The 27058-nt window shown below is 42.5% G+C and overlaps 1 protein-coding gene across 1 annotated transcript in view; it reads left to right on the top strand.

Annotated features, from left to right (window-relative positions):
• CTSW (cathepsin W) overlaps positions 1-26172 on the top strand; it is a 36614-nt gene extending 10442 nt beyond the window's left edge. Inside the window, exons 6-11 of the mRNA XM_056527512.1 lie at positions 1896-1976; positions 3067-3186; positions 17713-17777; positions 20689-20773; positions 23854-23912; positions 25962-26172. Coding sequence (XP_056383487.1) covers positions 1896-1976; positions 3067-3186; positions 17713-17777; positions 20689-20773; positions 23854-23912; positions 25962-26069 — 518 coding nt within the window. The 3' untranslated portion in view covers positions 26070-26172. The remainder of the gene's footprint in view (positions 1-1895; positions 1977-3066; positions 3187-17712; positions 17778-20688; positions 20774-23853; positions 23913-25961) is intronic.
• Positions 26173-27058: the final 886 nt, after the last annotated feature.

The raw sequence follows: 27058 nt of genomic DNA, 5'->3' as shown, positions 1-27058 counted from the left end.
ACACTGCAAAATTTTAGCAGTAGAAAATTCCTGACTCTGTACCTGCTGAAAGAATGAACTTGTCCATTCTTTTGGCAGAATTCTGCACATACATCATTGCCATTAATTGGTGATGGCACAGGTCTGCGTGGTCCTAGCACCAATAGATTTGGGCAATGCCTCCTGAAGATGGAATCAATGTTCAGAGTATCTCAGGGCAGAGATTCTGTATTGTGTATGGAACCTGATGGTCAGTTTCCGAAGAAAAGTCAGAGTTACCAGAGTTACACTGACCTCTATGCTAGAATAAACAACAAAGACGACAAAGTGCTGTGGATTCATTATTTTTCTGATTGGGAGGAGCTCTAAAGGTTTGTACCCTCAACAGTCAAAAAATGATGGCTCATATTTTCCTCTGGAATTTAAGAAGTCATATATTTACCCCGAGCAATAGAAATGGAAAATTGTCCAGCGCAGAAGCTCGATAAAATCCTTATTTCTTTACAGGAGTAACAGTTGACACATTTTGCGCATCTTATGCAGCCTTAATCGTACAAAGACATTTCAAAAGTGAAACTCTTATATAGTGGGTGAAGGGCTGATCAACTCGGTCTCCCACCGGTGTGATCTAAGATTAACCCTTCAACCATCACATTCACAATATACTCATCGTGCACATAAAGAACATAGCAAATATGTGTATATGTAAAAGTACAAAGCACAACAAACACATGTGAATTAAGGTAAGGGGAACTTACCCCTAGTGTTCCGCTTCCAGTTCCATGCTGACATGGTCTGAAAGCTTGCTTCCTATTTTAAGGGGGTGGGGGAATCAACAAAACATTGTGCAGCCATCGGCCACAGCATGTAGAAGCGGTAGTGCCCTCAGGCAAAGTCCCAACATAGTCTTGTCAATACAGTCCAGCGGGGAAGAAGCTATTGAGCTATGTCGGAACATAGCTGGAAGTAGAATACTAGGGAGCAATGGTAGTATATACCGTATTTTTCGCTGTATAAGACTCACTTTTTCTTCCCCAAAACTGGGGGGGGAAAGTTGGTGTGTCTTATAAGGCAAATACACATTAAAACCCTGTCCTATCGGGTCGGTCCCTGCGGCCATCAACGGCCTGGACCCGCGGCTAATACAGGACATCACCGCTCGCGGTGATGCCCTGTATTAACCCTTCAGACGCGGCGATCAAAGCTGACCGCCGCGTCTGAAGCGAAAGTGACACTAACCCGGCTGCTCAGTTGGGCTGTTCGGGACCGCCGCGGTGAAATCGCGCCGTCTCGAACAGCTTACAGGACCCCGGGAGGGACCTTACCTACCTCCTCGGTGTCTGCTCAGTGCCGGGATCCCCTGCATGGCCGGCGCTCTCCTTGGTCGTCATCACGTTGTCGTCCCGTCCCAATGGGAGCGGCGTGCGTAGCGACGTGATGGCGGTGACGGACAGCGAGGATACCGGGCAGCAGAGACGTTCCGGAGCAACAGGGACACCCCGGGGACGCGGCGACAGTGATGGAGGGCGACATCCAGGGCAGCTGTGACGAGCGGTGACGGGTCCGGAGCGGCTGGGACTCGTGAGTACTACCTCCTATACCAGTGATGTTCAACCTGCGGACCTCCAGATGTTGCAAAACTACAACTCCCTTCATGCCCAGTCAGCCAACGGCTGTCCGGGGCATGCTGGGAGTTGAAGTTTTGCAACATCTGGAGGTCCGCAGGTTGAAGATCACTGTCCTATACTTTAAATTGTATTTGGTTTAGATTTGTTTTTTTTTCTAGATTTTCATCCTTTAAAATTGGGTGCGTCTTATATGGCGAAAAATACGGTATAACGTCTTTTGATCCTGTGACAATCACTTTTAATTCTGTCTTTTAGCTATATATCTTCTTCATAAATATTTTCTTTCAGAGATTTTGGATTGTGGTCCTTATGAAGCTGGCTGTAAAGGTGGATATTTTTGGGAGGGTTATGAAACTGTCATACAACAAGGTAAGAAACTTATAATTATATTCACTGTACAGAAAAAATTTACATTGTAAACGAACAGATCTTAGCAACCACTCTAAAACAAAGATTGATACAAAAAGAATGGGTGTATAACCCCTTATATCATGGGGCTGCATCTTGCGGTCATTGTCGCATTTAGGGACATTTGACTGACACAGCTGATTTATGGTGTCAGTGTGGATGACATATCACCAGTGTCACTAGTGACCAGCTATAGAAGCCATATGGCACCAGCTAAAACATTATTGTACTACTAGGAGAAAACATGGTGATCCTTTTACACGCAGCACAGGAACAAAGCAAAACTTTCTGAATATTTGAAGGGGTATTCCTGGAAAAAACTTTTTTCTTAATTTTTTTTTTATATCAACTGGCTCCAGAAAGTTAAACAGATTTGTATATTACTTTTATTAAAAAAATCTTAATCCTTTCAATAATTATCAGCTGCTGAAGTTGAGTTGTTGTTTTCTGTCTGGCAACAGTGCTCTCTGCTGACATCTCTGCTTGTCTCAGGAACTGCACAGAGTAGAAGAGGTTTGCTATGGGGATTTGCTTCTAAACTGGGCGGTTCCCGAGACAGGTGTCATCAGAGAGCACTTAGAAAAGAACAACTCAATTTCAGAAGCTCATAAGTACTGAAAGGATTAAGAGTTTTTTTCCTGGATAACCCCTTTAAACATCATGCAGAAGAGGAGGGTATTCAGTTATTTGTAAAACTTTATCTAAGGATGGTATTACACTGGCAGACCTGTGCCCAATGCTACTGCTGATCAAGTAGATCATCGCTCATTTAACAAGCCTATTAGTGCGGCTCTGCCAACATGATAATAGAGACATCTAACAATTGTGGAATCATTCTTGTGGCCCTTTAATTCCATCATCGTCACTTACACATCCCCTATAGCACAGGGAGATATAAGGACGATGAACAAGGATTTTGTAACCTGGTTAAAAGATGCAACCAGCTGCTGAACAAGCCCATTCAGCCTATAATCTCCTAGTGTAATAGGGAAATAAGGCTTTGCTGACATCAGAAAAGTACAGTTATAATTTCCTCTAATATCCTCTACAGGGGGATTGGTATCTGAAGACGATTATCCATATAAAGGAGTGAAATTAACGTGTAGAAGTGACCAATTTTATGTAGTGAAGAGCATAGACTACTTTGCAATGCTCCCTAAGGATGAAGCAGGTAAGGAATAGAATATTGGGCAGAATGTGTTCTTTGTACGGTATTTTAAAACCTTTTACTGCAAAGTAATTGTTGCTGATGTCCCTATTCACAAGGTATAGACATGTATCTCTCTAAAGTATATAATTGACCTGTGTATGTTTCCTGTGTAAACACATATTCTTACCAGTTATCTTAATACAAGGACTTCCCAAAATTATGTTATATAGCATATCACTTGTATATGACATATAATTATATATAACAGTAGGTATAGTCATTTAATCAGTGGAGGTCAGTTCAGTGAACCTACAGTATATTACTATGGTGACATGGGGGTGTTAGGAGAAATACCTTATCACTTTGAGACGCCAGGGCACCGTTATCCTATACACGGTCCGAGGTTGGAGACAGCGTCTCCTGGGCCCCACACGGGGAGTAAATTAACACACAGATGTCAGGTTACGGATAACTGTCTTTACTGAGCTGGGTGCAGATGATGTTACACAGACAGTTAGTATTGGGTGAGTGGTTGCAGTGTAACCCCTTGGGAGCCCTGTTGCCTTGCTAGGACTTGTGGTGTTTTCACTAAATGGATCAATACTGACTTGTAAGACGGGTAGATGAATCCTGGTAGGTAGGGTTCTTTTAAGGTATTGAAGCCTTCTCCACCAGGGCATGAACTTCCACCAAACGGTTGACCCTTGCAGAATGACCAAATTAAGTAGATTTGATCTAGGCCTTCCCTTGAGGCTTCTACACACAGCACACCTTGACCACACTGTTGCTCAGACTTAGCACTAGGCTCAACTGAACTGAACTGGGGTAACTCCTCCCCCCCACTACACTATGTAGGGAAGAATTTAGGGGTTCCCATCGGCAGGCAGGGTGACATGGGGTTTACTGCTCTCTCTTAAAGGGGTACTCCCACCCTAGACATCTTATCCCCTATCCAAAGGACTCCGTGACGTCAGGACTCCGCCCCTGTGTGACATCATGCCCGTCCCATCAATGCAAGTCTATGGGAGGGGCCGTCACGCCCCCTCCCATAAACTTGCATTGAGGAGACGGGCATGACGTCACACAGGGGCGGAGTCCTGACGTTCCCGGAGTCGTGACTCAGACCCTCCAGCGGTTCCGGTGAAAAAAGAGGTGGGTAACGCATGCAATAATGCGGGGGTCCGCAGTGGCGGGACCCCCGCGATCAGACATCTTGTCCCCTATCCTTTGGATAGGGGATAAGATGTCTAGGGTGGGAGTACCCCTTTAAAGGAGTTGTCTGGTGAAAAATAACTTATCCCCTATCCTTTGGATAGGGGATAAGTTATAGATCCCAGGGGGTACGAGCGCTTTGACCCCCCACGATCTCCGGCATGGGGTCCCGTCAGTTGGCTGGAAGGGGGCGTGCTGACCCCCCACATGGAGCGCTGGCCGACATGCCCCTCCATATACCCCATAGAGATACATGGAGGATGTGTGACAGCCATGGCTTCCTGCAGGGGTCGGACGTCACCTTCGGGAAAACTGCCGGGGGGCCCTGTGCAGGAGATCGCGGGGGTCCCAGCACTCGGACCCCTCGCGAGCTATAACTTATAACTTAGGGGATAAGTTTTTTTCACTAGACTACTCTTTAAAGAGTACAGTAACACATTTAACATACATATGCATAATAATAACAAAATCATTTATAAAAAATATATATTAATTTCTAAACAAAGTGCGAACATAGTTAATCAGAAGTCTGTTAGTGGGCCCAACACCTGCTCTGCCCGAGCTGCCCAAAACAGTCCGAAGCCACAGGACAGCCATAGGTTCTGGGACACCACATTACCAGTACAGAGATGGCCACAGAGCCGAAGATATGGAAGCAGCAAAGTGCAACAACATGGCTGTTTCTATGTCACTAATAGATTTCACTGGAGTGAAAGGGGCGACACGCCTTCTTTACCATGAGAACTGTGAACTTATGGAACAGTCTACCTCAGAAACTGGTCACAGCAGGAAAAATTTACATCTTTAAAACAGGATTAGATACATTCCTGGAACAAAATAACATTAATGCTTATGAAGAAATATAAAATCCCATCCCTTCCCCAATATCGCGCCACACCCCTACCCTTCAATTCCCTGGTTGAACTTGATGGACATATGTCTTTTTTCGACCGTACTAACTATGTAACTATGATATCAGCACAAGGAATGTGGGACTAGGCACCACTGTGAACTGGGATCAAAGGCCTTTTTTTTTTACATCCTGTGTGCATAGTATGTATCATTCAGTACTAATATGTAACACAACAGGACAAAAGAACTGTTGATCAAGTATTAGTCCAAGTCCTACTTTAGGATGCTCAATATGACCACTACATCTGCTTGGTATGAATCCTGTGTTGTGGCTCATATATTTGCTGCTATATGTATTTATTTCCATTACACTCATCAACAAGTTTCTTCCTCACTGATATAGCTATTGAATGATACATATGATTCACAGTAATTCTCATTTTTACCCAGTTAACAAAAAAAAAAAAAAAATGAATAAAAATAAAAAAATTAAAAAAAGAAAGAAAAAAATAAAAAAATAAAATAAAAAACAAGGCTGGTAATCTTATAGGGCTATATCTTAGGGTAAAGTATCTAGTCTGTCAGACAAATTTACATTTGGTCAAAGAGAAAACAATCAAGTTTCCCACTCTACAAGTATAAATTCTGTCCAATAGGTCAGTGTAAAAAGGCATGGGAGCTGGATGTTATTTCAATGCAAATGACTGCAAGTCAGATGTCAGGGCATAGGACAGTGGCCTACCCCCAAAGAATAGATAGTAACTTAGTTCATAAGGGTTAAAGGAGTATTCCAGGCAAAACCTTTTTTTATATATATCAACTGGCTCCGGAAAGTTAAACAGATTTGTAAATTACTTCTATTAAAAAATCTTAATCCTTCCAATAGTTATTAGCTTCTGAAGTTTTCTGTCTAACTGCTCAATGATCCCGGGAGCTGTGCATGATGGGAGAATATCCCCATAGGAACTGCACAGCTCCCGGGACGTGAGTCATCAGAGAGCAGTTAGACAGAAAACAACAACTCAACTTCAGAAGCTAATAACTATTGGAAGGATTAAGATTTTTTAATAGAAGTAATTTACAAATCTGTTTAACTTTCCGGAGCCAGTTGATATATATATAAAAAAAAGTTTTGGCCTGGAATACCCCTTTAAAAAAAGACAAAAGTCCATCAAGTTCAATCTATATCCCTACTGTATCTCTAGTGTATTGATCTAGAAGAAGGCAAAAAACCCATGTGAGGCTCATGTTCCGTGAGGGGTGTAGTTTCCAAAATGGGGTCACACGTGGGTATTTATTATTTTGCGTTTATGTCAGAACCGCTTTAAAATCAGCCACCCCTGTGCAAATCACCAATTTAGGCCTCAAGTGTACATGGTGCGCTTTCACTCCTGAGCCTTGTTGTGCGTCCGCAGAGCATTTTACGTCCACATATAGGGTATTTCCGTACTCAGGAGAAATTGCGTTACAAATTTTGGGGGTCTTTTTTTCCTTTTACCTCTTGTAAAAATAAAAAATATGGGACAACACCTGCATGTTAGTGCAAAAATTTTTTTTTTTACACTAACAGACTGGTTTAGACCCCAACTTTTCCTTTTCATATGGGGTAAAAGGAAAAAAGCCCCCCAAAATTTGTAACGTAGTTGCTTCCGAGTATGGAAATACTCCATATGTGGCCCTAAGCTTTTTCCTTGAAAGACGACAGGGGCTCCGAAGTGAGAGAGCGCCATGCGCATTTGAGGCCTAAATTAGGGATTTTCATGGGGCAGACCCGGATGCAAGCGTTAGGCCCTATTCACATGGCAGAATTTCCTCAAGCGGAATTCCACTCTAGGAATTCCTCCTCAAATGAAAGCTTAAGGCTAGGTTCACACTACGGAATTTCTGGGCAGAATTTATGCCGGAGATCGAGCTGGTTGGCACTAGGACCGAGCAGACTGCATTGCTGCCCCCATAGACTGCAAAGTATTTCTGGGTTGATCTTTTGGGAGATCTGCTCAGAAATGCATTGTGGGGACGGTAATGTAGTCCATGCGGTCCTAGTGCTGCCAGCTCAATCTCCGGCAGAAATTCTGCCCAGAAATTCCACAGTGTGAACCCAGCCTTATACACTTCTATGGGAGTCAACACTCCCATTCACACTTCTGCAGAATTTCTGCTTGGATTCAGCCCCAATTCAGCACAAAATCTTTAAAAGCGGAATTGGGGCAAATGAGTGGAAATTCTACTTTGTGAATAGGGCCTCACAATTGCCTCAGCTACCAAAAATATTTTACGCCAGTGATTCCCAAACAGGGTTCCACCAGCTGTTGCTAAACTCCCAGCATGCCTGGACAGTCAGTGGCTGTCCGGCAACAGCTGGAGGCTCCGTTTTGGAAACACTGCCGTGTGAGACATTTTTCATTTTTATTGGGGGGAAAGGGGGGGGGGGCAGTGTAAGGGGTGTATATGTAGTGTTTTACTTTTTATTTTGGGAGTTTCCCGCTAGGAATTTGAAAATTTGCCGCACCACAAACTTGAAGCAGGAAACTCACTGTAAACCCCCACCCGTGTGAATTTGCCCTGTACATTCACATATGGGGGGGGGGGGGGCATACCTCCAGCTGTTGCAAAACTACAACACCCAGCATGCACTGACAGACCGTGCATGCTGGGAGTTGTAGTTTTGCAACAGCTGGAGGCACACTGTGTTTTTTCCAATCAGTGGGCCTCCAGCTGTTGCAAAACTACATCTCCCAGCATGTACTGATTGCCGAAGGTATGCTGGGAGTTGCAATTATGCAACAGCTGGAGGCATGCAACTACTACTCCCAGCATGCTGAGACAGCCGTTTGCTGTCTGGGCATGCTGGGAGTTGTAGTTTTGCAAGATTTAGAGGGCCACGATTTAGAGACCTCCGCATTGTGATCTCCAAACTGTGGCCCTCCAGATGTTGAAAAACTACAAATCCCAGTATGCCCAGACAGCAAACTGCTGTGTGGTCATGCTGGGAGTTGTAGTTTTGCAAGATCTAGAGGGCCATAGTTTAGAAACCACTGCACAGTGATCTCCAAACTGTAGCCCTCCAAGTCTTGCAAAACTACAAATCCCAGCATGCCCAGACAGCAAACGGCTGTTTGGGCATGCTTGGAGTTGTAGTTTTTCAAGATCTGGAGGGCCACAGTTTAGAGACAACTGTACAGTGGTCTCCTAACTGTGGTCCTCCAGATGTTTGAGGCCACTCACCGGATTACCGCCGCTGCCCAGATCACTCCGACGCTGCTGTTTTCTGACGTTGCCCGTCGGAATTTCCACTGCCTGGAGTGGATCACTGCGGCACCTGCACCTGGTAACCGCCGCCACCTGCTGCTCCTATGTTCCCCCTCTCTGCCCAGACACCCATTGGTCGGCAGAGCGGGGAACTGAACTTTAACCCTCCCACCCCCGATCTGCTATTGGTCGGTCGCTTCTGATCGACCAATAGCAGGGATAGGAGTGGTGGCACCCCTGCCACCTCCCTCCTATCCCTTTCGGGGATTGGGGCTGTCATGGACAGCTCCGATCCTCCTTATTTTCCAGGTCATATGGGTCTCCGGAATTGCCACAGATCACCGGTCTGAATTGGGGGCGTATCTCAGGACCCCCCAGGCATTGGCACGGGATGCCTGCTGAATGATTTCAGCAGGTATCCCGGTCCGGTCCCTGCCCGGCGAGCGGCAGGAACTGAAGAAATGTAGGGGGCACCTGTACGCCCTGAGTCCTTAAGGACTCGGGAACGGGGGCGTACGGGTACATCCTGCGTCCTTAAGTGGTTAAGTCCCCTTCTAAAATTCATATTGCTTAAAATTTTGCAATTACAGACCATTGTACGTTGTAATGACATCGACCGTGCGGTTTAGCTAACCTTATATTTTAATAGGTCGGACATTTACGCACGTGGCGGTACCACATATTTTTTATTACATTATTTTACTTAAAACATGGGAAATGGGGGTAATTTAAACTTTTATTAGGGGAGGGGCTTATTTACATTTATTAACTTTTTTTTTTACACTTTTATCTTTTTTTTTTGCCCCCATAGGGGGCTATAGCATGCAATGTTTTGATTGCATACACTGTTCAATGCTATGCCATAGCATGGTATTGATCAGTGTTATTGGTGCTCTGCTGCTCCAGCCTGCCTGGCAGGCTTGGAGCAATAGAACACCGATCGGACAAAAAGGAGGCAGGTAAGTGCCCTCCCCTCGTCCTCTCAGCTGACCAGGACATCGTGATTTAGTCACGATCAGCTCCGATAAGCTGCCGGGATACTTTCAGTTTCATTTTAGACGCCGCGATTAACTTTGATTGCGACGTCTAAAGGGTTAATGTCAGGCATCGGCCCGATCGGTGATGCCCGGCATTAAAGGGGTTCTCCCTTGTTTATACTGTTTTTTGTTATTATGTTTGTGTGTTATGTGTGTATAAGTATGTGTTTTTTTTATGTGTGTTGTGATTATGTATATATGTATTTTCTTACCTTTTTTGAAGATCCGGAAGCTGGCCCCTTTTTCTTCCAGCGGCTTGCTGTGTAACCTCGGCCTCCGCCATGTTGTGTTCGGTAAGTGGGATGTCGGGGGGTGTGTTCTTGCTTCTGTCCTTCCTATCTTCTGATGTCTGAGGCGAATCTTTTCTTCCTGTTTCTTCCATGGCTCAGCGACGAATCTGCGGCCTCTTCCGGCGCATGCGCAGGTATTTTTTTTTTTTTACCAATAAAGTTTTTTTGTGTCTAATTGACAAACTGTCTGCGCATGCGCGAGTACGCAAGTGCTGCGCTAACAGCATAGCGTACGTTAGATCTACGCTAATAGTGTAGCTTCGCGCAAGCGCAAACAGTTTGTCAATTAGACAAAAAAAACTTTATTGGTAAAAAAAAAAAAACTACCTGCGCATTCGCCAGAAGAGGCCGCAGATTCGTCGCTGAGCCACAGAAGAAACAGGAAGAAAAGATTTGCCTTGGACGTCAGAAGATGGGAAGGACAGAAGCAAGAACACACCCCCCGGCATCCCACTTACTGAACACAACATGGCGGAGGCCGAGATTACACAGCAAGCCGCTGGAAGAAAAAGGGGCCAGCTACTGGATCTTCACAAAAGGTAAGAAAATACATATATACATAATCACAACACACATAAAAAAACACATACTTATACACACATAACACACAAACATAATAACAAAAAACAGTATAAACAAGGGAGAACCCCTTTAACTCTGGATGCTGGCTGCTGACAGCAGTCGGGACCCACTGGGTTTGACACACACTCAGCCTGTGAGCATGTTTTAAATGCCGGTAACAGGATCAGGGAGTACATGTATGCCCTGCATCCTGGACATTGCATTTTATTTAAAGATTTACTAAAGAAAACAGCTCCTGAAAATCCTACCACTAGGGGTCCCCATACCTACTGGGACACTAACCTGTTCCGCAGCATCAGGCTTGTCCATGACTCATGGACAAGAGATGACTCATGGACAAGGCTGCATGAGCAGATGCACCAATCACCTTTCACCACCACAAGGAGAGACACACTCCCTTTCCCTATGAGGATTCCTAAAACTGTGAGCTAGTGAAAAGAGGGATCTTTATAATAAATAAAGATGATAGAGGCATAACAAATATATGTACATGGTCAGGATTAGGTACTGAGTAACATAGTGGCCCTCATTTACTAGGAGTGTTGTGTAGGTTTCTTTGTGGGTTTTATTTCCCTACAATTTTTTTCCACAGTATTTACTAAGGTTTCCCTACATTTTCCACTTTCCCTACACTTTGCTTTTTTTTTTTACACCCGCTCTGATCTGTCTGGTTTTCCTCAGCTCAAATCCACCACATTTTATCTGGAAACCTTAGTAAATATGTTGGGTTTTTGTGAAAATGTCGGGGACACGCCGCTTTTCAGAGACCACGCCCCCTTTCACCGGCGGCCATGCCCCTTTTTCGGGGTTTCGTAGCAAAATGGAGAGTTAGTCGGGTTTTTTTCAATTCTGGTGCAAATTCTGGTGCAATGCGACAGAATCTGGCATACAACACAACAAAAAATGTTGGGTTTGTAATAGTAAATGAGGGCCAGTGTGTTTTTTGGTGGGATCTGATCACAAAGCTGGCAAAGTCTGTTTTTTTTTTTTTTTAAAGTGCAGTAGAGAGCCACTCCGCCTCTCAGCAATATAAAGGACAATCACAACGGGTGTCAGGAGTGACACCCGGGGCGATCTGTCTATTAGTAGAGGTACTACAGCTCCCAGCATGGGACAGTCTGTTCCATGCTGGGAGTAGTAGTAGTACCTAAATAATGAATAGAAAATAAAAATAAATTAATAATTGAAGAGAATAAAGTTTAACCCCTTAAGGACCGGAGGTTTTTCCGTTTTTGCATTTTCGTTTTTTGCTCCTTGCCTTTAAAAAATCATAACTCTTTCAAATTTACACCTAAAAATCCATATGATGGCTTATTTTTTGCGCCACCAATTCTACTTTGTAATGACGTCAGTCATTTTGCCCAAAAATCTATGGTGAAGCGGGAAAAAAAATCATTGTGCGACAAAATTGAAAAAAAAACCGCTGTTTTGTAACTTTTGGGGGCTTCCGTTTCTACGTAGTACATTTTTCGGTAAAAATGACACCTGATATGTATTCTGTAGGTCCATACGATTAAAATGATACCCTACTTATATAGGTTTGATTTTGTCGGACTTCTGGAAAAAATCATAACTACATGCAGGAAAATTAATACGTTTAAAATTGTCATCTTCTGACCCCTATAACTTTTTTATTTTTCCGTGTATGGGGCGGTATGAGGGCTCATTTTTTGCGCCGTGATCTGAAGTTTTTAACGGTACCATTTTTGCATTGATAGGACTTATTGATCACTTTTTATTCATTTTTAAATGATATAAAAAGTGACCAAAAATGCACTATTTTGGACTTTGGAATTTTTTTGCGCGCACGCCATTGACCGAGCGGTTTAATTAATGATATATTTTTATAATTCGGACATTTCCGCACGCGGTGATACCACATATGTTTATTTTTATTTTTATTTACACTGTGTTTTTTTTTTTATTGGAAAAGGGGGGTGATTCAAACTTTTAATAGGGGAGGAGTTAAATGATCTTTATTCACTTTTTTTTTGCACTTTTTTTTTGCAGTGTTATAGGTCCCATAGGGACCTATAACACTGCACACACTGATCTTCTATGTTGATCACTGGTTTCTCATAAGAAACCAGTGATCAACGATTCTGCCGGATGACTGCTCATGCCTGGATCTCAGGCACTGAGCAGTCATTCGGCGATCGGACAGCGAGGAGGCAGGTAGGGGCCCTCCCGCTGTCCTGTCAGCTGTTCGGGATGCCGCGATTAGCCGCGGCTATCCCGAACAGCCCGACTGAGCTAGCCGGGATGCTTTCGGTTTCACTTTAGACGCGGCGTTCAACTTTGAACGCCGCGTCTAAAGGGTTAATAGCGCGCGGCACAGCGATCAATGCCGCGCGCTATTAGCCACGGGTCCCGGCCGTTGTTAGAGGCCGGGCCCGACCCGCTATGACGCGGGGCCACGCCGTGGCCCCGCGTTATAGATCGGGAGTGGACACATGACGTTCCAGTACGTCATGTGTCCTTAAGGGGTTAAGGAAAGTAAAAATCACACACACACTTTATAAAATACATGAATAAATCACATTATTAATAAAAAGATTCACAAAATTAATTTAAAAATATATATATTATTTTTACAATTAAATGGCCCCTTTATACATTTCTAATATTGTCAGCTACATTTTTATGTCCCTACCCGTTCGCATAAATTGATCCCTGTTTAAAAATGTATAAAAATTTAGTTCTAAAAAATACAAATTTCGTTACCGAAATACAAAAAAACGACCGCAGGAAAACTGCCAAAGGGAACAAAAATGCACAGGCAAAAACACCAGAAAAAACACCAAAATGTAAGGAAAATACGTTTTTTTGGCCAGAAAACCAAGTGGAAACAGCCTCATAGCTCCTCTTTTTATTAAAGGAAAAAACACTGCTTTTAGCTGTCTAGTCCTCTGTAGCATTTACTGGCAGTAGAAGTGGTGAAGTTTTTGGCCACATTCCTACTAGTAGAAGTACCTTCAGGGCTGGCGCAAGGATTTTTGTCTACACAACCGAAGGTGCATTTTGGCGCCCCCTACTCACTCCGTGCTGAAGTGTATTAGCGTAGCCTAGGCAAGGAAAAGTATTATATGCCCATGGCCCATGAATATAAAGGCTCATTGGCATATGCATCACCACTCACCAGGGAGGCACGTAGGATTTTCTCAAAGGTTTGGGTTTGGGTTTAGAAAAATAAAAAGTAATACCTCCAATCCACCACTGCAGTGACTTAATAATACCAACATATTGTTATGAAATAAAAAAAACACTGTACTGAGACAACTTACCACCATATAAAGAGTGGATAATACTACCATACTGACACTGAATAAAACCAACAGATCAATATTCCCATACAGTGAACATATAGTGGTGACCCCAGCTGTACTCAGGTGCTGCAAACTGTATAAGTGATTACAGTGCAGTTAAATCTGGATTCATTCTCTTTCCTTTTCTTCCCTGACTCAGACCTCCATGAGGTTTTCTTCCAAGCATGACTCATCTCCACAGAATCTGCCAGAAAAACAGATTGATTTTTGTACTTTTCCGGGACCTTCCTTACCTTTTCTCCACTCATAGTGCCCCAATAATTAGATAAGTAGAGAACCCCCCCTATAGTTAGAAATACTATCCCCCATCGCGGCTGGGAATTCTGATATTTCCTCCACATCCTAGCTTAGTGCTCTAAGGCAGCTGCCTAAGCTGCCTTATGGTAGCAACCCTGAGTACTCTTAAAAACCATTGGCCAAGATAATATGTCTTACATAGAGTGTAAACTTAGATGCACAGATTTTAAATGCACCAGATTTATTAAGGTGTATTAGGCTGATTAATGTATCTGGTGCATCTGAAGACTTTCCAGTTTAAGTTTACACCAACAATTGTTTTGCCTAAAAGTGCTCCAGAACTTGAGCACTTTTTGGTGTATCTAAAACCACAACGTTTACCCAAAAAGCCACTCCCCTTTTAAATCAAAGACACACATGTGGCAGAAGTCCGATAAAACGTTTTTTGGGACAGAATATGACTAAACTGCACCAACATTCTGGTGTATATATATACACAATGGGGGACATGTATCATTTCCAGTGTATAATAGAAGTTTTTTACCCCTCTGCCTGTTGTCTAAATTTGGTGCAGCTGCGTTAAATTTATCATTCTTGTGCAGCTACTTTTTTGAATTGCGTTTAAATTTAGAATTCTCCTCAGAGCATAAATTTACACCGCAACTCTATTTAGTAGGAGCTTTGTCTGCAGCGTATCTGCACCTAAACAGTAAGTGTGTCCTCGTTATTAGTTTTAGAATTTTTTTCTTCATTATGTAGAGTATTAATCTCACGATAATACCACTTTTTGCACCCAATTATAACACATCAATTATACCAATGTCCTTATTCTTCATTTAACATCTGTGACACCCCTGTGCAAATCACCTGAAATGTACATGGTGCACTCTACCTTATGGACCTTGTTGTGCACCCGCAGAGCACTTTGCGCCCACATATGTGGTATCTCCGTACTCTGGCTAAATTGTGTCCCAAAAAATGGGGGTCTTTTTCCTATTTACCTCTTGTGAAAATGTAAAGTATGCGGCAACACCTGCATGTCAGTGTAAATAATTTTATTTTTATACACTAACATACTGGTGTAGACTCCAACTGTTCCTTTTCATAATGGGTAAAAGGAGAAAAAGCCCCCCAAAATCTGTAAGGCAATTTCTCCCGAGTACGGCGATACCCCATATGTGACCCTAAACTGTTGCCTTGAAATACGACAGGGCTCCAAAGTGAGAGACCGCCATGCGCATTTGAGGCCTAAATTAGGGTTTTGCATAGGGGTGGACATAGGTGTATTCTATGCCAGTGTTTCCCAAACAGGGTGCCACCAGCTGTTGCAAAACTCCCAACATGCCTGGACAGTCAATGGCTGTCCGGCAATACTGGGAGTTGTTGTCTTGCAACAGCTGTAGGCTCCATTTTGGAAACAGTGCCGTACCAGACGTTGTTCATATTTATTGGGGAGGGGGGCTGTGTAGCGGTATGTGTATATATATATAGTGTTTTTTACTTATTTTATTTAAGTGTAGTGTAGTGTAGTGTTTTTAGGGTACAGTCACACGGGCGGGGGTTCACAGCGAGTTTGCTGCATCTCAATCTTGCAGCACTCCCTGTAAACCTCCGCCCATGTGAGTGTACCCTGTCCATTCACATTGGGGGGAGGAAACATCCAGCTGTTGCAAAATTACAACTCCGAGCATGCCCTTTGGCTGTCCGTGCATGCTGGGAGTTGTAATTTTGCAACAGCTGGAGGCACACTGGTTGGGAAACACGGAAACAGACTCAGTGTTTCGCAACAAGTGTGCCTTCAGCTGTTGCAAAAACTTCATATCTCAGCATGCAGTGACAGCAGAAGGACATGCTGGAACTTGTAGTTATGCAACAGCTGGAGGCATACTGCTACAACTCCCAGCATGCCCTTTGGCAGTCCGTGCGGTAGTTATGCAACAGCTGAAGGCCCACTGGTTGCAAAACACTTGAAAGTTTTTTTTACTTAACTTAGTGTTTCCAAACCAGTGTGCCTCCAGCTGTTGCACAACTTCAATTCCCAGCATGCATGGTCTGTCAGTGCATGCTGGGTGTTATAGTTTGGAGGCAAAAAGAGTTAGGAAATGGACAATGTTTCCCAACTAGTGTGCCTCCAGCTGTGGCAAAACTATAATTCCCAGCATGGCCAGACATGCTGGAAGTTGTATTTCGGCAATATCTGAAGGGTCAGATGTTGACGAACTACAACTCCCAGCATGCTTGGGCAGTCTGGGCATGCTGGGAATTGTAGTTTTGCAACAGCTGGAGGTCCACAGTTTGTAGACCACTGTATAATGGTCTTCAATCTGTGGTCTTCCAGATGTTACAGAACGACAACTCCCAGCATGCCTCGACAGAGTGGGCACGCTGAGATTTGTAATTTTGGAACATCTGGAAGAGCACAGATTGGAGACCATTATACAGTGGTCTCCAAACTGTGGCCCTCCAGATGTTGCAAAACTACAACTCCCAGCATGCACAGAAAGCCAAAGGCTGTCTGGGCATGCTGGGAGTTGCAGTTTTGAAACTCCCAGAGGCAGCAGTGAGATCGCTTTACGGCGATCTCACTGCTGCCAATGAAGATGCCGCCCTGCTGCCGGAAACTCACCGCCAGGACGCACCACTCCCGGGACCGCCTGGAGGACGCCGCTCGCACCGGGACCGCTCGGGACACCGCATGGCCGGGTAAGTGACGCCGGGGGACGGGTCAGGGACACTTAGCAGAGCGGTGTGTGTCCCGATCCCCGTGATCCGGACTCACACACCGCGCTGCTAAGTATTCTCATAGCGAAACGCTGCTATCAGCTAGTCAGATTTGACCAGCTGATAGCAGCGATCGCTGGGGGGGGGGGGGGGGGGGGCATGAAACCCCCCGTGGTCACATGGTAAGGTGGCTGGCTATCAGTGATAGCCACCATCTTACCGGGCGCTGGGGAAAAGTATAACGGAAAGCAGTAAATTGTAAAAATAAAAGGAGAATGATCTACAGTGTTAAGTGGATTACAAAGCTATTTTAATGTGACGGAGCTTGTTCAATGATAAGTAAGATATCAAACATTTCCTATGTAAATGTATTAAATTGTTGGATCATAAAATAAAAAAACCAATATACAAGTGATCTAATGAATAACTGAACTGTAAAGAAATATTCTATATGCAAATTATTTTCAAAGTGCTTTGGAATAACCAAGGAGTAAAAAGCAATATAAAGCAAACCAAAGGAGGAATTGGGATAGGAAAGTGAAAACATTCTGGTGGTTCCTTAGTAGAACTTTCCTTCAGAAATAGAAAGGATTGCTACGTGCAGTTAAAGTTGGCTTATATTTGCTGGGAAAAAGACGCACTTGCGTCAAAATTTTTGGTGCAAAGGAAAAGTACACAGGTAATAAATCCATGTGTACTATAGATGTCACTCCAAGGTACCCTGATTGGGCCACATCTGGACGACAAAAAAATGCGCAAAAAAAGGGCTTGCGCAAAATTTTGCGCAAAAAAATACACACAAAACAGGGGTAAAATCTTTGATTCATGTCCCCCAATGGCCCAGATATAATATATATATATTATATATATATATATAGATAGATAGATAGATAGTATATCTGGGCCATTGTGTTTAATTGGAGGGGAAAAGGCTATCATTGCCGGTATGGAGAGCAGTGAAGTTTAAGCAAATAAAATAATAGGAGTGCAGAATGAAATTACCACATTTGTGATTTCCCAATGATTTATTTTTTCTTCCAGCTATGGCTACTACCGTCATGAATTATGGAACAATTAATGTGGGTGTCAATTCTATTCTTCTCAAGGTAAATATACTGGGGGTCATATTCAAAACTGTCATGTTAAAAATTTTGTGCCAAAATTTTGGTGACAAAAATTCTGTAAATTTCATGTTTTACATGATATTTTCAAAGTGGTGGAAGTCCATCTTACAAGTGTTGTTTAATCAATTTGAATTATTTGAATCCTTTGGATAGGGGATAAGACGCGTGCAGCAGTGTACCCCTTTAAAGGAAAACTGTCAGATATTTTCTCCCGCACTATCTACACTACTGGTTGATAGTGCGGGAGACGCTGATTAAACGAGCCCTACCTTACCCGGATCCACCCGGACGTTAGCCCACAATTGTAGTTTTATTCTATGTGTATATCTTGCTGTAACTGGCAGGGGTGGGGCTTCTGCAGGTTAACTGGCACTGACGTCAGGGCCGCTTATGAATATTCATTCCCCCTCCCTTCAGTTAGGAGCGGCGAAGAGAGGGAGGGGGATGAATATTCATAAGCGGCGCTGATGTCAGTGCCAGTTAACCTGCAGAAGCCCCGCCAATGCCAGTTACAGCAAGATATACACATAGAATAAAACTACAATTGCAGGCGAACGGCCAGGCGGATCCGGGCAAGGTAGGGCTCGTTTTAATCAGCGTCTCCCGCACTATCAACCAGAAAATATCTGACAGTTTTCCTTTAAGGCTAGGATTCCACTTGGTTTTTTGTGCTGCATTTTTTTGGATTAAAAAAACACCTGAAAAACGCTTAAAAAACGCCAGTGCAAAGTCCTGCGTCTGGTGTTTTTTCTGGCGTTTTTTCATTTGTGTGGAAATTGCATTTTTGTCACCTTTTGGCGTTTTTTTTTGGTACACAAAATTTGTTGGGTACCAAAAAAAAAAAAGGATGCTGCAGTGATGGAAAACATTTTATTAAACGAAATGTATATATTTTATAACAAAATGTTTATTATTTTTTTATAAAGTGTGTGTGTTTCACCTTTTTTCTCTCAATTTTTTTACATTTTTTAGGTAGTACTACTACTCCCAGCATGGAACACACTGTTCCATGATGGGAGAAGTAGTACCTGTACTATAGACATATCGCGACGGGTGTCAGTCCTGACACCCGATACGATCGTCCATAATATAGCAGAGATGGAGCAGCTCTATACATCGCTCACATCTCTGCACTGTACTCCGGGCCGGCCAGTGATGTGAATAGAACATCATTCATATTTTCTGCCCAGAGCTGTGATTGGCCGGATGGTTGCAGCCAATCACAGCTCTGAGTGAGTGGCCGGCCGGAGTACAGAGCAGGTATGCGAGCGATGTATACAGCTGCTCCATCTCTGCTATAGACAGGACGATCACAGCGGGTGTCAGTAGTGACATCCACTGTGATGTGTCCTTAACTGCAGGCACTACTACTCCCAACATGGAGCACACACTGCTCCATGCTGGCAGCTGTAGTATCTGCATTAATAGACAGATTGCAGCGAGTGTAACTTCTGACACTCGCTGCGATCTGTCTATTAATGCAGGTACTACAGCTCCCAGCATGGAGCAGAGGGTGCTCCATGTTGGGAGTAGTAGTACCTGCAGTTATGGAAAGATCACAGCGGGTATCACTCCTGACACCCGCTGTGATCCTCCTGCATAATGTATAGATGCAGCGGCCGCTCTCCTATGGTCCCCTGCACTGCCGTATATATTCACATATTCCTAGAGCTGTGATTGGCTGAAACCATCTGGCCAATCACAGCTCTCTGTGGGAAATATGAATATGTGTATATATATATGGCAGTACAGGGGACCATAGAAGAGCGGCCACCGCATCCATACATTATACAGGAGGATCGCAATGGGCGATCTATTAGTACAGGTACTACTACTCCCATCATGGAACAGTGTGTTCTATGCTGGGAGTAGTAGTACTACCTAAAAAAAAAAATAATAATAAATAAAGTGAAAAACACACACACTACATTTTTATTATTGTCGGCTACATTTTTAGGTCCACACCCGCCCACATAAATTGATCCCTGTTTAAAAATTAATTAAAATTTGGTAATGAAAAAGATACATTTCGTTCGATTTTTTCCTTCACTACTGTATCTTTTTTTTTTTTTTTTTTTTAATGGTACCCTATGAAATTTTATTTAAAAAATGTATCACTTTTTTGGATCGCTAAAGTCCAAAAAAGAATAAAAAACGCCTGCAAAAAACGCCAAAGTCAAAACCCACATATCGTTTTTCTTGGCGTTTTTTTCACTCCCATAGGCTTCTATGGGAGAAAAACGCCACAGATTTGACTAAAAAAAACGCCAGTGGCTCAACATGCTGCGATTACCAAAGATTTCAAAAACGCAAGAAAAGAGTGAAAAGACGCCAAAAGGATAAAAAAAAAAAAGGCCAAAGGGAAAAACGCCAAGTGGAATAAGAATTTACATTTTTTCATTGATTTACAGCTAACATCTGTCCGCAGCGTTTTTTGGCTGAAAAAAAGCCATACGGCAGAACTGGCGTTTTTTCTTGCCGTTTAAAAAAAATAAAAAATAAAAAAAAACAAGTGGAATTCCAGCCTAAGAGTTTTTTTTTCTTTATAATACCAGTAGCTCCAGGACAACTTAAATATATAGGTGGATCCTACAGAGTCAAAAACTAGTGGAAAAATACCATATACAAGCTATACTGGCCAGAAATATTGCTACACCTCATGTACAGTCACAGGACAGCTTATCATTAAAAGTTACCTGAAAGTAAAGGTGTCTATTTAACAAAATTAAACAAAATGTAATACAGAGAAATACAAGAAATAACTTGGGGATCAGACAGCAACAGGGCAAAGTACAGATGAGGCAGAAAAGTAGTTAGGGATTCTGTAATGTACTATATACTATGTATGTATGTATATGTACTTATTAACTGATTTTTCTTGGCATCAATTCAGCATTACCTGAACGGAGTGATTCATAATCCTTTGTGTGACCCAAGTAAAACAAACCATGCTGTTTTACTAGTGGGATATTCAGAAGGTAAAAGTAAATCCTAATTCTATAATAGTTTGTTCTCTGACAGAACTGTCCATATGATACTTTCTACAAAACTGGTCACATGATCTGTAATATGTATGGTTGTGTTCTGTCAAGTTGTCCTAGTATAGGTTTTAAAGAGTACCTGTCATCAAATAAAACTTTTAATATAGTGTTCCTTGTGTAATTAGCAGACACTTTCCCATTCACTTGCTTTTAAAATTATCAACATAAATATGTTTAAAATGTAATAGAAAAAACGGCCACTAGATGGCTCTGTTCTGTTCCCTGCCACAATTAATTCCGTGAGTTTGGTCTCCCCCTGGCCTGGCAGGAGACCAAACTCAGGAACTGCTTCTGGGTGCACTGAGCTTGATTGAAAGCTGCACAGAAAGTGAAAGCTGCACAGACTGAAACCTGCAGGAGAGCCTCACTGATAGCAACACAGACTGAAACATGCACAGAGCCTGAGATCATCACAGCTCTGCAACCATGTGAGGGCGGAAGTGGTCCCCCAGCAGACTTCAGTGAGGTCATGCCTGCTGGAAAACGCCCACTTTCTCCCACTGGAAAATTGCACTATGTGAGCAAAAAGAATGGCAAAATACAGAGCTTTTTAAGGGTGGGAGGAGTGTTAGAAGTAGTTAGGGAACATAGCCTGAGTTAGTTTAGAACAGTTTATTTGGTGACATGTACTCTTTAAGTTGCCGGATAACTGTAATAACTGCACATATAATATTGTACTAGTAATACTGTAAAATTGATGTGAGAATTGTTTTCTTCTCTCTTAGAATTGTAAAACTACACAAGGCTGCAGTGCAAACACATAAGATAATGCTTTATAAAGAAACTGAGAAAAAAAAATAGGGAAATTTTGCAATGTATCTGGATGTGGATATGACCTGAAAAAATGTCTCAGCTCAGTCAGTTAGAAAAATTAAGAGATTAAAGTTATTTTTCCCTAATACAACTAGATTAAAAAATAAAAAAAAATATATTAAAAAATTATAAAAATTAAATGCTATTTTACTTTAACACACAATACATAAAATGCCTTTAGCTCATGCTTTGAGATACATCATTATTTTGTAGTTTGAAGGGGAAGTGTAGCACATATTTTTTTTATTCCATTGTGCCGGGGCTGTAAAAAGTAAAAAAACAAACTTTAACTCACCTTCCTCCGTTCCCCATGGTGCTGCTATAGCTCTTTAGTCCTTCGGTCCCCATCTTCTTCCTGCTTCCATGTGCATGGATCGTCAAACTGCAATGGTCTTTTATTGTAACTTGAAACCAGACTTATAGGAGTTATCCAGGAATAGAAAAACAGCTAATTGTCTGGAGATGTGGAGCTGTTTTTGAAAGAAATTAGCTCTGATTTTCTATTTATGGATAACCCCTTTAACATATAATGCTACGGACAATCCAGAAACATGTCACTGGCTGGAAGATCTGACCAATGAAAATGGGCACTACACTGGTAAAACACCTGCAATAGGCTAGGTTCACATATGTGCGGCGTCTGGCATAGGTTAACTTAGCCTAAATCCGGCACCCATTGTTTCTGGACATCGGACATGGGAATGCAGCAAGCTACATTCACCTGTCCGGTGCCCTCCGGCGTGTCAAACCATCCGGCGTCAAATTTGAGTTGCTGGATGATTGTGAACTGTCCCATTCAAATGAATGGGATCAGTTCTAGCATCAGTTTCCCTCTGGTGCACGCCGGAGGGAATCTGTGTCAGACGCCGCACATATGTGGACCCAGCCTTACTGAAGTGCATACACTGACTGGTGTCTGGTAGCGCCCCATACAAATACAGGCAGGTACTACATGTTCTCTACTACTCTTTACCTGTGCCAGGGTTAGCTGCTCCTTTGGACATCACGTGAGGGCGGCTCCATGTTACTTTTTTAGGACATTGTGTGTACTGTACAGGACCCTGAAGAAGCTCCTGTCCTCTACATAGACAGTGATTGCAGCTCCCAGCAGATCTTTCTTACTTTTATATGTAAGGACTTGCTTTATCTATATTATTTGTCTACTTATTTTCTTTATTCCTCCCCTTTTCCTATTTTTGGATGACATTTAGAGCTTCAGAACCAATTTCCAGGTCCCAAAATACAGTGGTCCCAACATACAATGGCTTCCACATACAGTGGTCATCCTGGAACCAATTCATATTGTAACTTGAGTTACAATAGTGTATCTCCATTAACTTAGAAATCTATCGGGGAAAGTGTGAGACGCCTGAACTCATTGCAGCCCTTTACTTTCTCCCTTCCCTACTGATGCCTTCTTTAGGAACATTTTACCTGGGAAACCAAACTGTAGAGTATTAAAGGGCTATTAAATGGTTATTTTTTTTCCCTCAGCCTTTGACCCCATGATGCCAAGTTATAATACTGTGTAACATGTTCTATTACCTCCCTGTGCAGCTTTTTCCAATTTTCTTGCACAGGACTCACACCCGGAAGTGCAGTAGTGCAAGTCTTTTTATTTACTATTATCTTTGACCTTTCGCAGAATTCCATGCGAGCAGAAACAATATGTCATAAGTCATATGGTCTTCAGGGGATGTGGCTATGCTGCAGTGGGTGGGCAAATAGCATTACTTTAGTAAATCCCTTCCACCCTGCTATCCACTTACCCACCTCAGTATAGTCACGCCCCTTGGAACCATGTGACTTATAACATGTTGTCTCTGTTTGCATAGAAAGCTGGGAAAGGTCCGAGACAACAGTAAAATAAAAAGGCTTGCAATACTGTGCTTCCGGGAATGGGTCCTATGCATGAAAAAGGGACAAAGTGGAGCACGGAGGTAATAGAAGCAAATTACACAGTATAATAACTTGGCATCATAGCCTCAAAGGCTGAAAAATCCTGGAATACCCCTTTAAGGCTTACCTCTGATTAATTATTATGGGCAAGAATAAAAGTTTCTCTGTTGTCCAGTCTTGATAAATAACATTAGCTTTAGTATCATTTTGACTTCTTTTAGCAGTAGATGGCTTACCTACCATGTACTAGATAAGATACACTTCACATATCAATTTGTGTTTGTTGCTTTTTATTTTTAATGCAGATTACTATGGACGTTATTGGATTGTAAAAAACAGCTGGGGGAAATCTTGGGGAGAAAATGTAAGTATTCTACAAAGCTGGGAAGACAACATTAAAGGGGTACTCCGGGGCTAAGAGATCTTATCCCCTATCCAAAGCATAGGGAATAAGATGCCTGATCATGGGGGTCCCGACGCTGGGAACCCCCGTGATCTTGCACGCAGCACCCTGTTACAATCAGTCCCCGGAGCATGTTCGCTCCGGGTCAGATTGCTGGCTATCACGGGCCGGAGCAGTGTGACTTCACGGCTCCGCCCCTGTGTGATGTGACGCTCTGCCCCCTCAATGCAAGCCTAGAGGACACAGTGATTTTTTTTTTCTTTTTTTTTCCTCATCTCCTCGCATTTTAATAATCATAAGTCTTTCAATTTTCAACCTACAGGGCCATATGAGGATTTTTCTATTTGGTAACAATCATATTTTGTAATGACATCACATATTTTATCACAAAATGTACGGTAAAGAAAAAAAAATTTAAATAAAATAAAAAAAAACTCATTTATTTTTGCAAATTTATGGGGTTTCGTGTCTACACAGTGCACTTTACAGTTAAAATGACATGACTATTCTGTAGGTCAATATGATTACAGCGATACCCAATTGATATAGGTTTTGTTTAATTTTACAACTTTAAAAAAAATTATAGCTTTTTATAAGAAAATGAGTATGCGTAAAAATGTCCATTTCTGACCCCTATAACTCTTTTACTTTTCTGTATACGCCGATATATGAAAAAGATATATTCATTTTTTCTGGTATATGTTGCTATCAAAAATGAGGTATTCTGGGATTTGGCATTTTTTATGTTTTTGACAGTCTCCGTGCAGTTCTATTAACATTTTATTTTAATATATAGGACATTTCCGCATGCGGTGCTACCACACATGTTTATGTTATTTTTGTTAACCTTATTTTTTTGAAAAATGGAAAAGGGGGTTGATTTAACAGCTTACCCTCTTGTCCTGAGCCCCACTGCGGCTATTATGCGTAGGAGCTCGCATCATAGACCACGAGTCCCTGCTGCCAACAGCAGACAGGGACCCGTGGTAATGACAGACATCAGCGATCGCACTGATGTCCGCCATTAAATCCCCAGATGCCATGATCAATACTGATCATGGCATCTGGGGCAATGCGGCAGTTCTGATGGCTGATTTAATCGCCCACAGCATGGCTGCGGGGATTTGATTAGCTACGATGGAGTCCGGAGGTCTCCTTACCTACCTCCTGCAGGCATCATGGGGACCAGAGAAGTAGATCCCAGATAACACTGATTGGTGCTAGCATAGCACAGATCAGTATCTGCAATATAAAGATTGCAAAAAAATAGTCCCCTGTAGGGCCTGAAAAAGTGTAAAAAAAAAATATTTATTTCCCAATTAAAAAAAAAAAAAAAAAAAAAAAAATTTTATAAAATAAAAATAGATCAACATATTTGGTATGGCCCCGTGCGGAGTTGTCTGATCTATTAACAATATTATGATGATCCAGTATCTTGCCTATATTCCCTTATAGAGTTTTAGAAAATTGATTTCTAAACTGGACAATCCTTTTAAAGGGAAACTGTCAGGAGTTTAGAAGAAAGGAACCTGCTGATATGGGCTAATAGGACACGGCACTGTGTCTAACATTGCATCTTCATTCTACCATCTGTCTGTAAACTTCATTGTTATTTAACATGGGGTAAAATACAGCGTTCAGTGCACTAGAGGCACTACTTTTCATTGATTCAATGAGGATTTTTCTATTTGGTAACAATTATGTTTTGTAATGACATCACTTATTTTATCACAAAATGTACAGTAAAGCAAAAAAATAAAATAAAAAAAATAAAAAGGCTAACAAAGTCATCCTCATGAATATTCATCTGTTTTCCTAAAGTAGGGTAACTCAAGGCTGTCTGTCACTGTAGAAGGACCTATGAATATTAATAAGAAGGCATTGATAGAGCAGCACGGCAGGTGGAATCTGCAACAGAGGCCTCTGAGTTTCCAGCGCAAATGTAAACAGGGCTCTAAATGTTGGAGTCTTATACCAGTCATTATACTAACATTTTCTCTCTTGTCCCAGGGATATTTCAGAATCACTTATGGTAACAACGAATGTGGTATTGCGACGAGCCCTGTGACTGCTGTTGTGACTGACCCAGGAAGCCGAAGGATCTATTGTCCTGCCTAACATGTGCACTTGGACTTCAATGTCTATGCTAGATTATTATGCATCTGACAAAATGCTATATTTTCCAATTTAGTAATACATTTGCAAAGCTTAAAGGGGTACTCCGGCGCTTAGACATCTTATCCCCTATCCAAAGGATAGGGGATAAGATGCCTGATCGCGGGGGTCCCGCCGCTGGGGACCCCCATGATCTTGCACGCCGCACCCCATTTATAATCAGTGCCCGTAGCGTGTTCGCTCCGGGTCTGATTACCGGCGACCACAGGGACGGCGGCGTGTGACGTCATGCTCCGCCCCTCAATGCAAGCCTATGGGAGGGGGCGTGACAGCTGTCACGCCCCCTCCCATAGGCTTGCATTGATGGGGCGGAGCATGACGTCTCACGGGGCGGAGCCTTGACGTCACAACGCTCCGGCCCCATGATGGACAGTAATCAGACCCGGAGCGAACATGCTCCAGGCACTGATTATAAACGGGGTGTGGTGTGCAAGATCACGGGGGTCCCCAGCGGCGGGACCCCCGCAATCAGGCATCTTATCCCCTATCCTTTGGATAGGGGATAAGATGTCTAAGCGCCGGAGTACCCCTTTAAGCTTATTTTGTGGAACTATATAATGCTACATTGTATTCATCTCATCTGCTTACACTGGCTTACTTGCAAAAATAATATAAACATTTCTTACAAAACTATTAAAGCATTTCAAGGATTTGGCATAATCTCTTACATAGTTTGCATGCTTAAGAGTCCATCAAGTTCAATCTAAAACCCTACTGTGTACTGTCCATTCATATATTTGTACATTGTGATCTAAGATGTCTTTTCTACAAACTAATTAACCCCAAGCTTGATAACCTGTCTTGGTCCTGTAATCCTCCCATACCATTATTATCTTAGTCGCCCTCCTCTGCACCCTCTGCAGTTCCACCATGTCCTTCTTATATACAGGTTCACAAAATTGGACACAATACTCCATATGATCTCTGACTAA

This window comes from Hyla sarda, chromosome 6, assembly GCF_029499605.1.
Source record: "Hyla sarda isolate aHylSar1 chromosome 6, aHylSar1.hap1, whole genome shotgun sequence".
NCBI classification, from domain to species: Eukaryota; Metazoa; Chordata; class Amphibia; order Anura; family Hylidae; genus Hyla; species Hyla sarda.
This window is presented reverse-complemented; position numbering and strand designations above follow the sequence as displayed.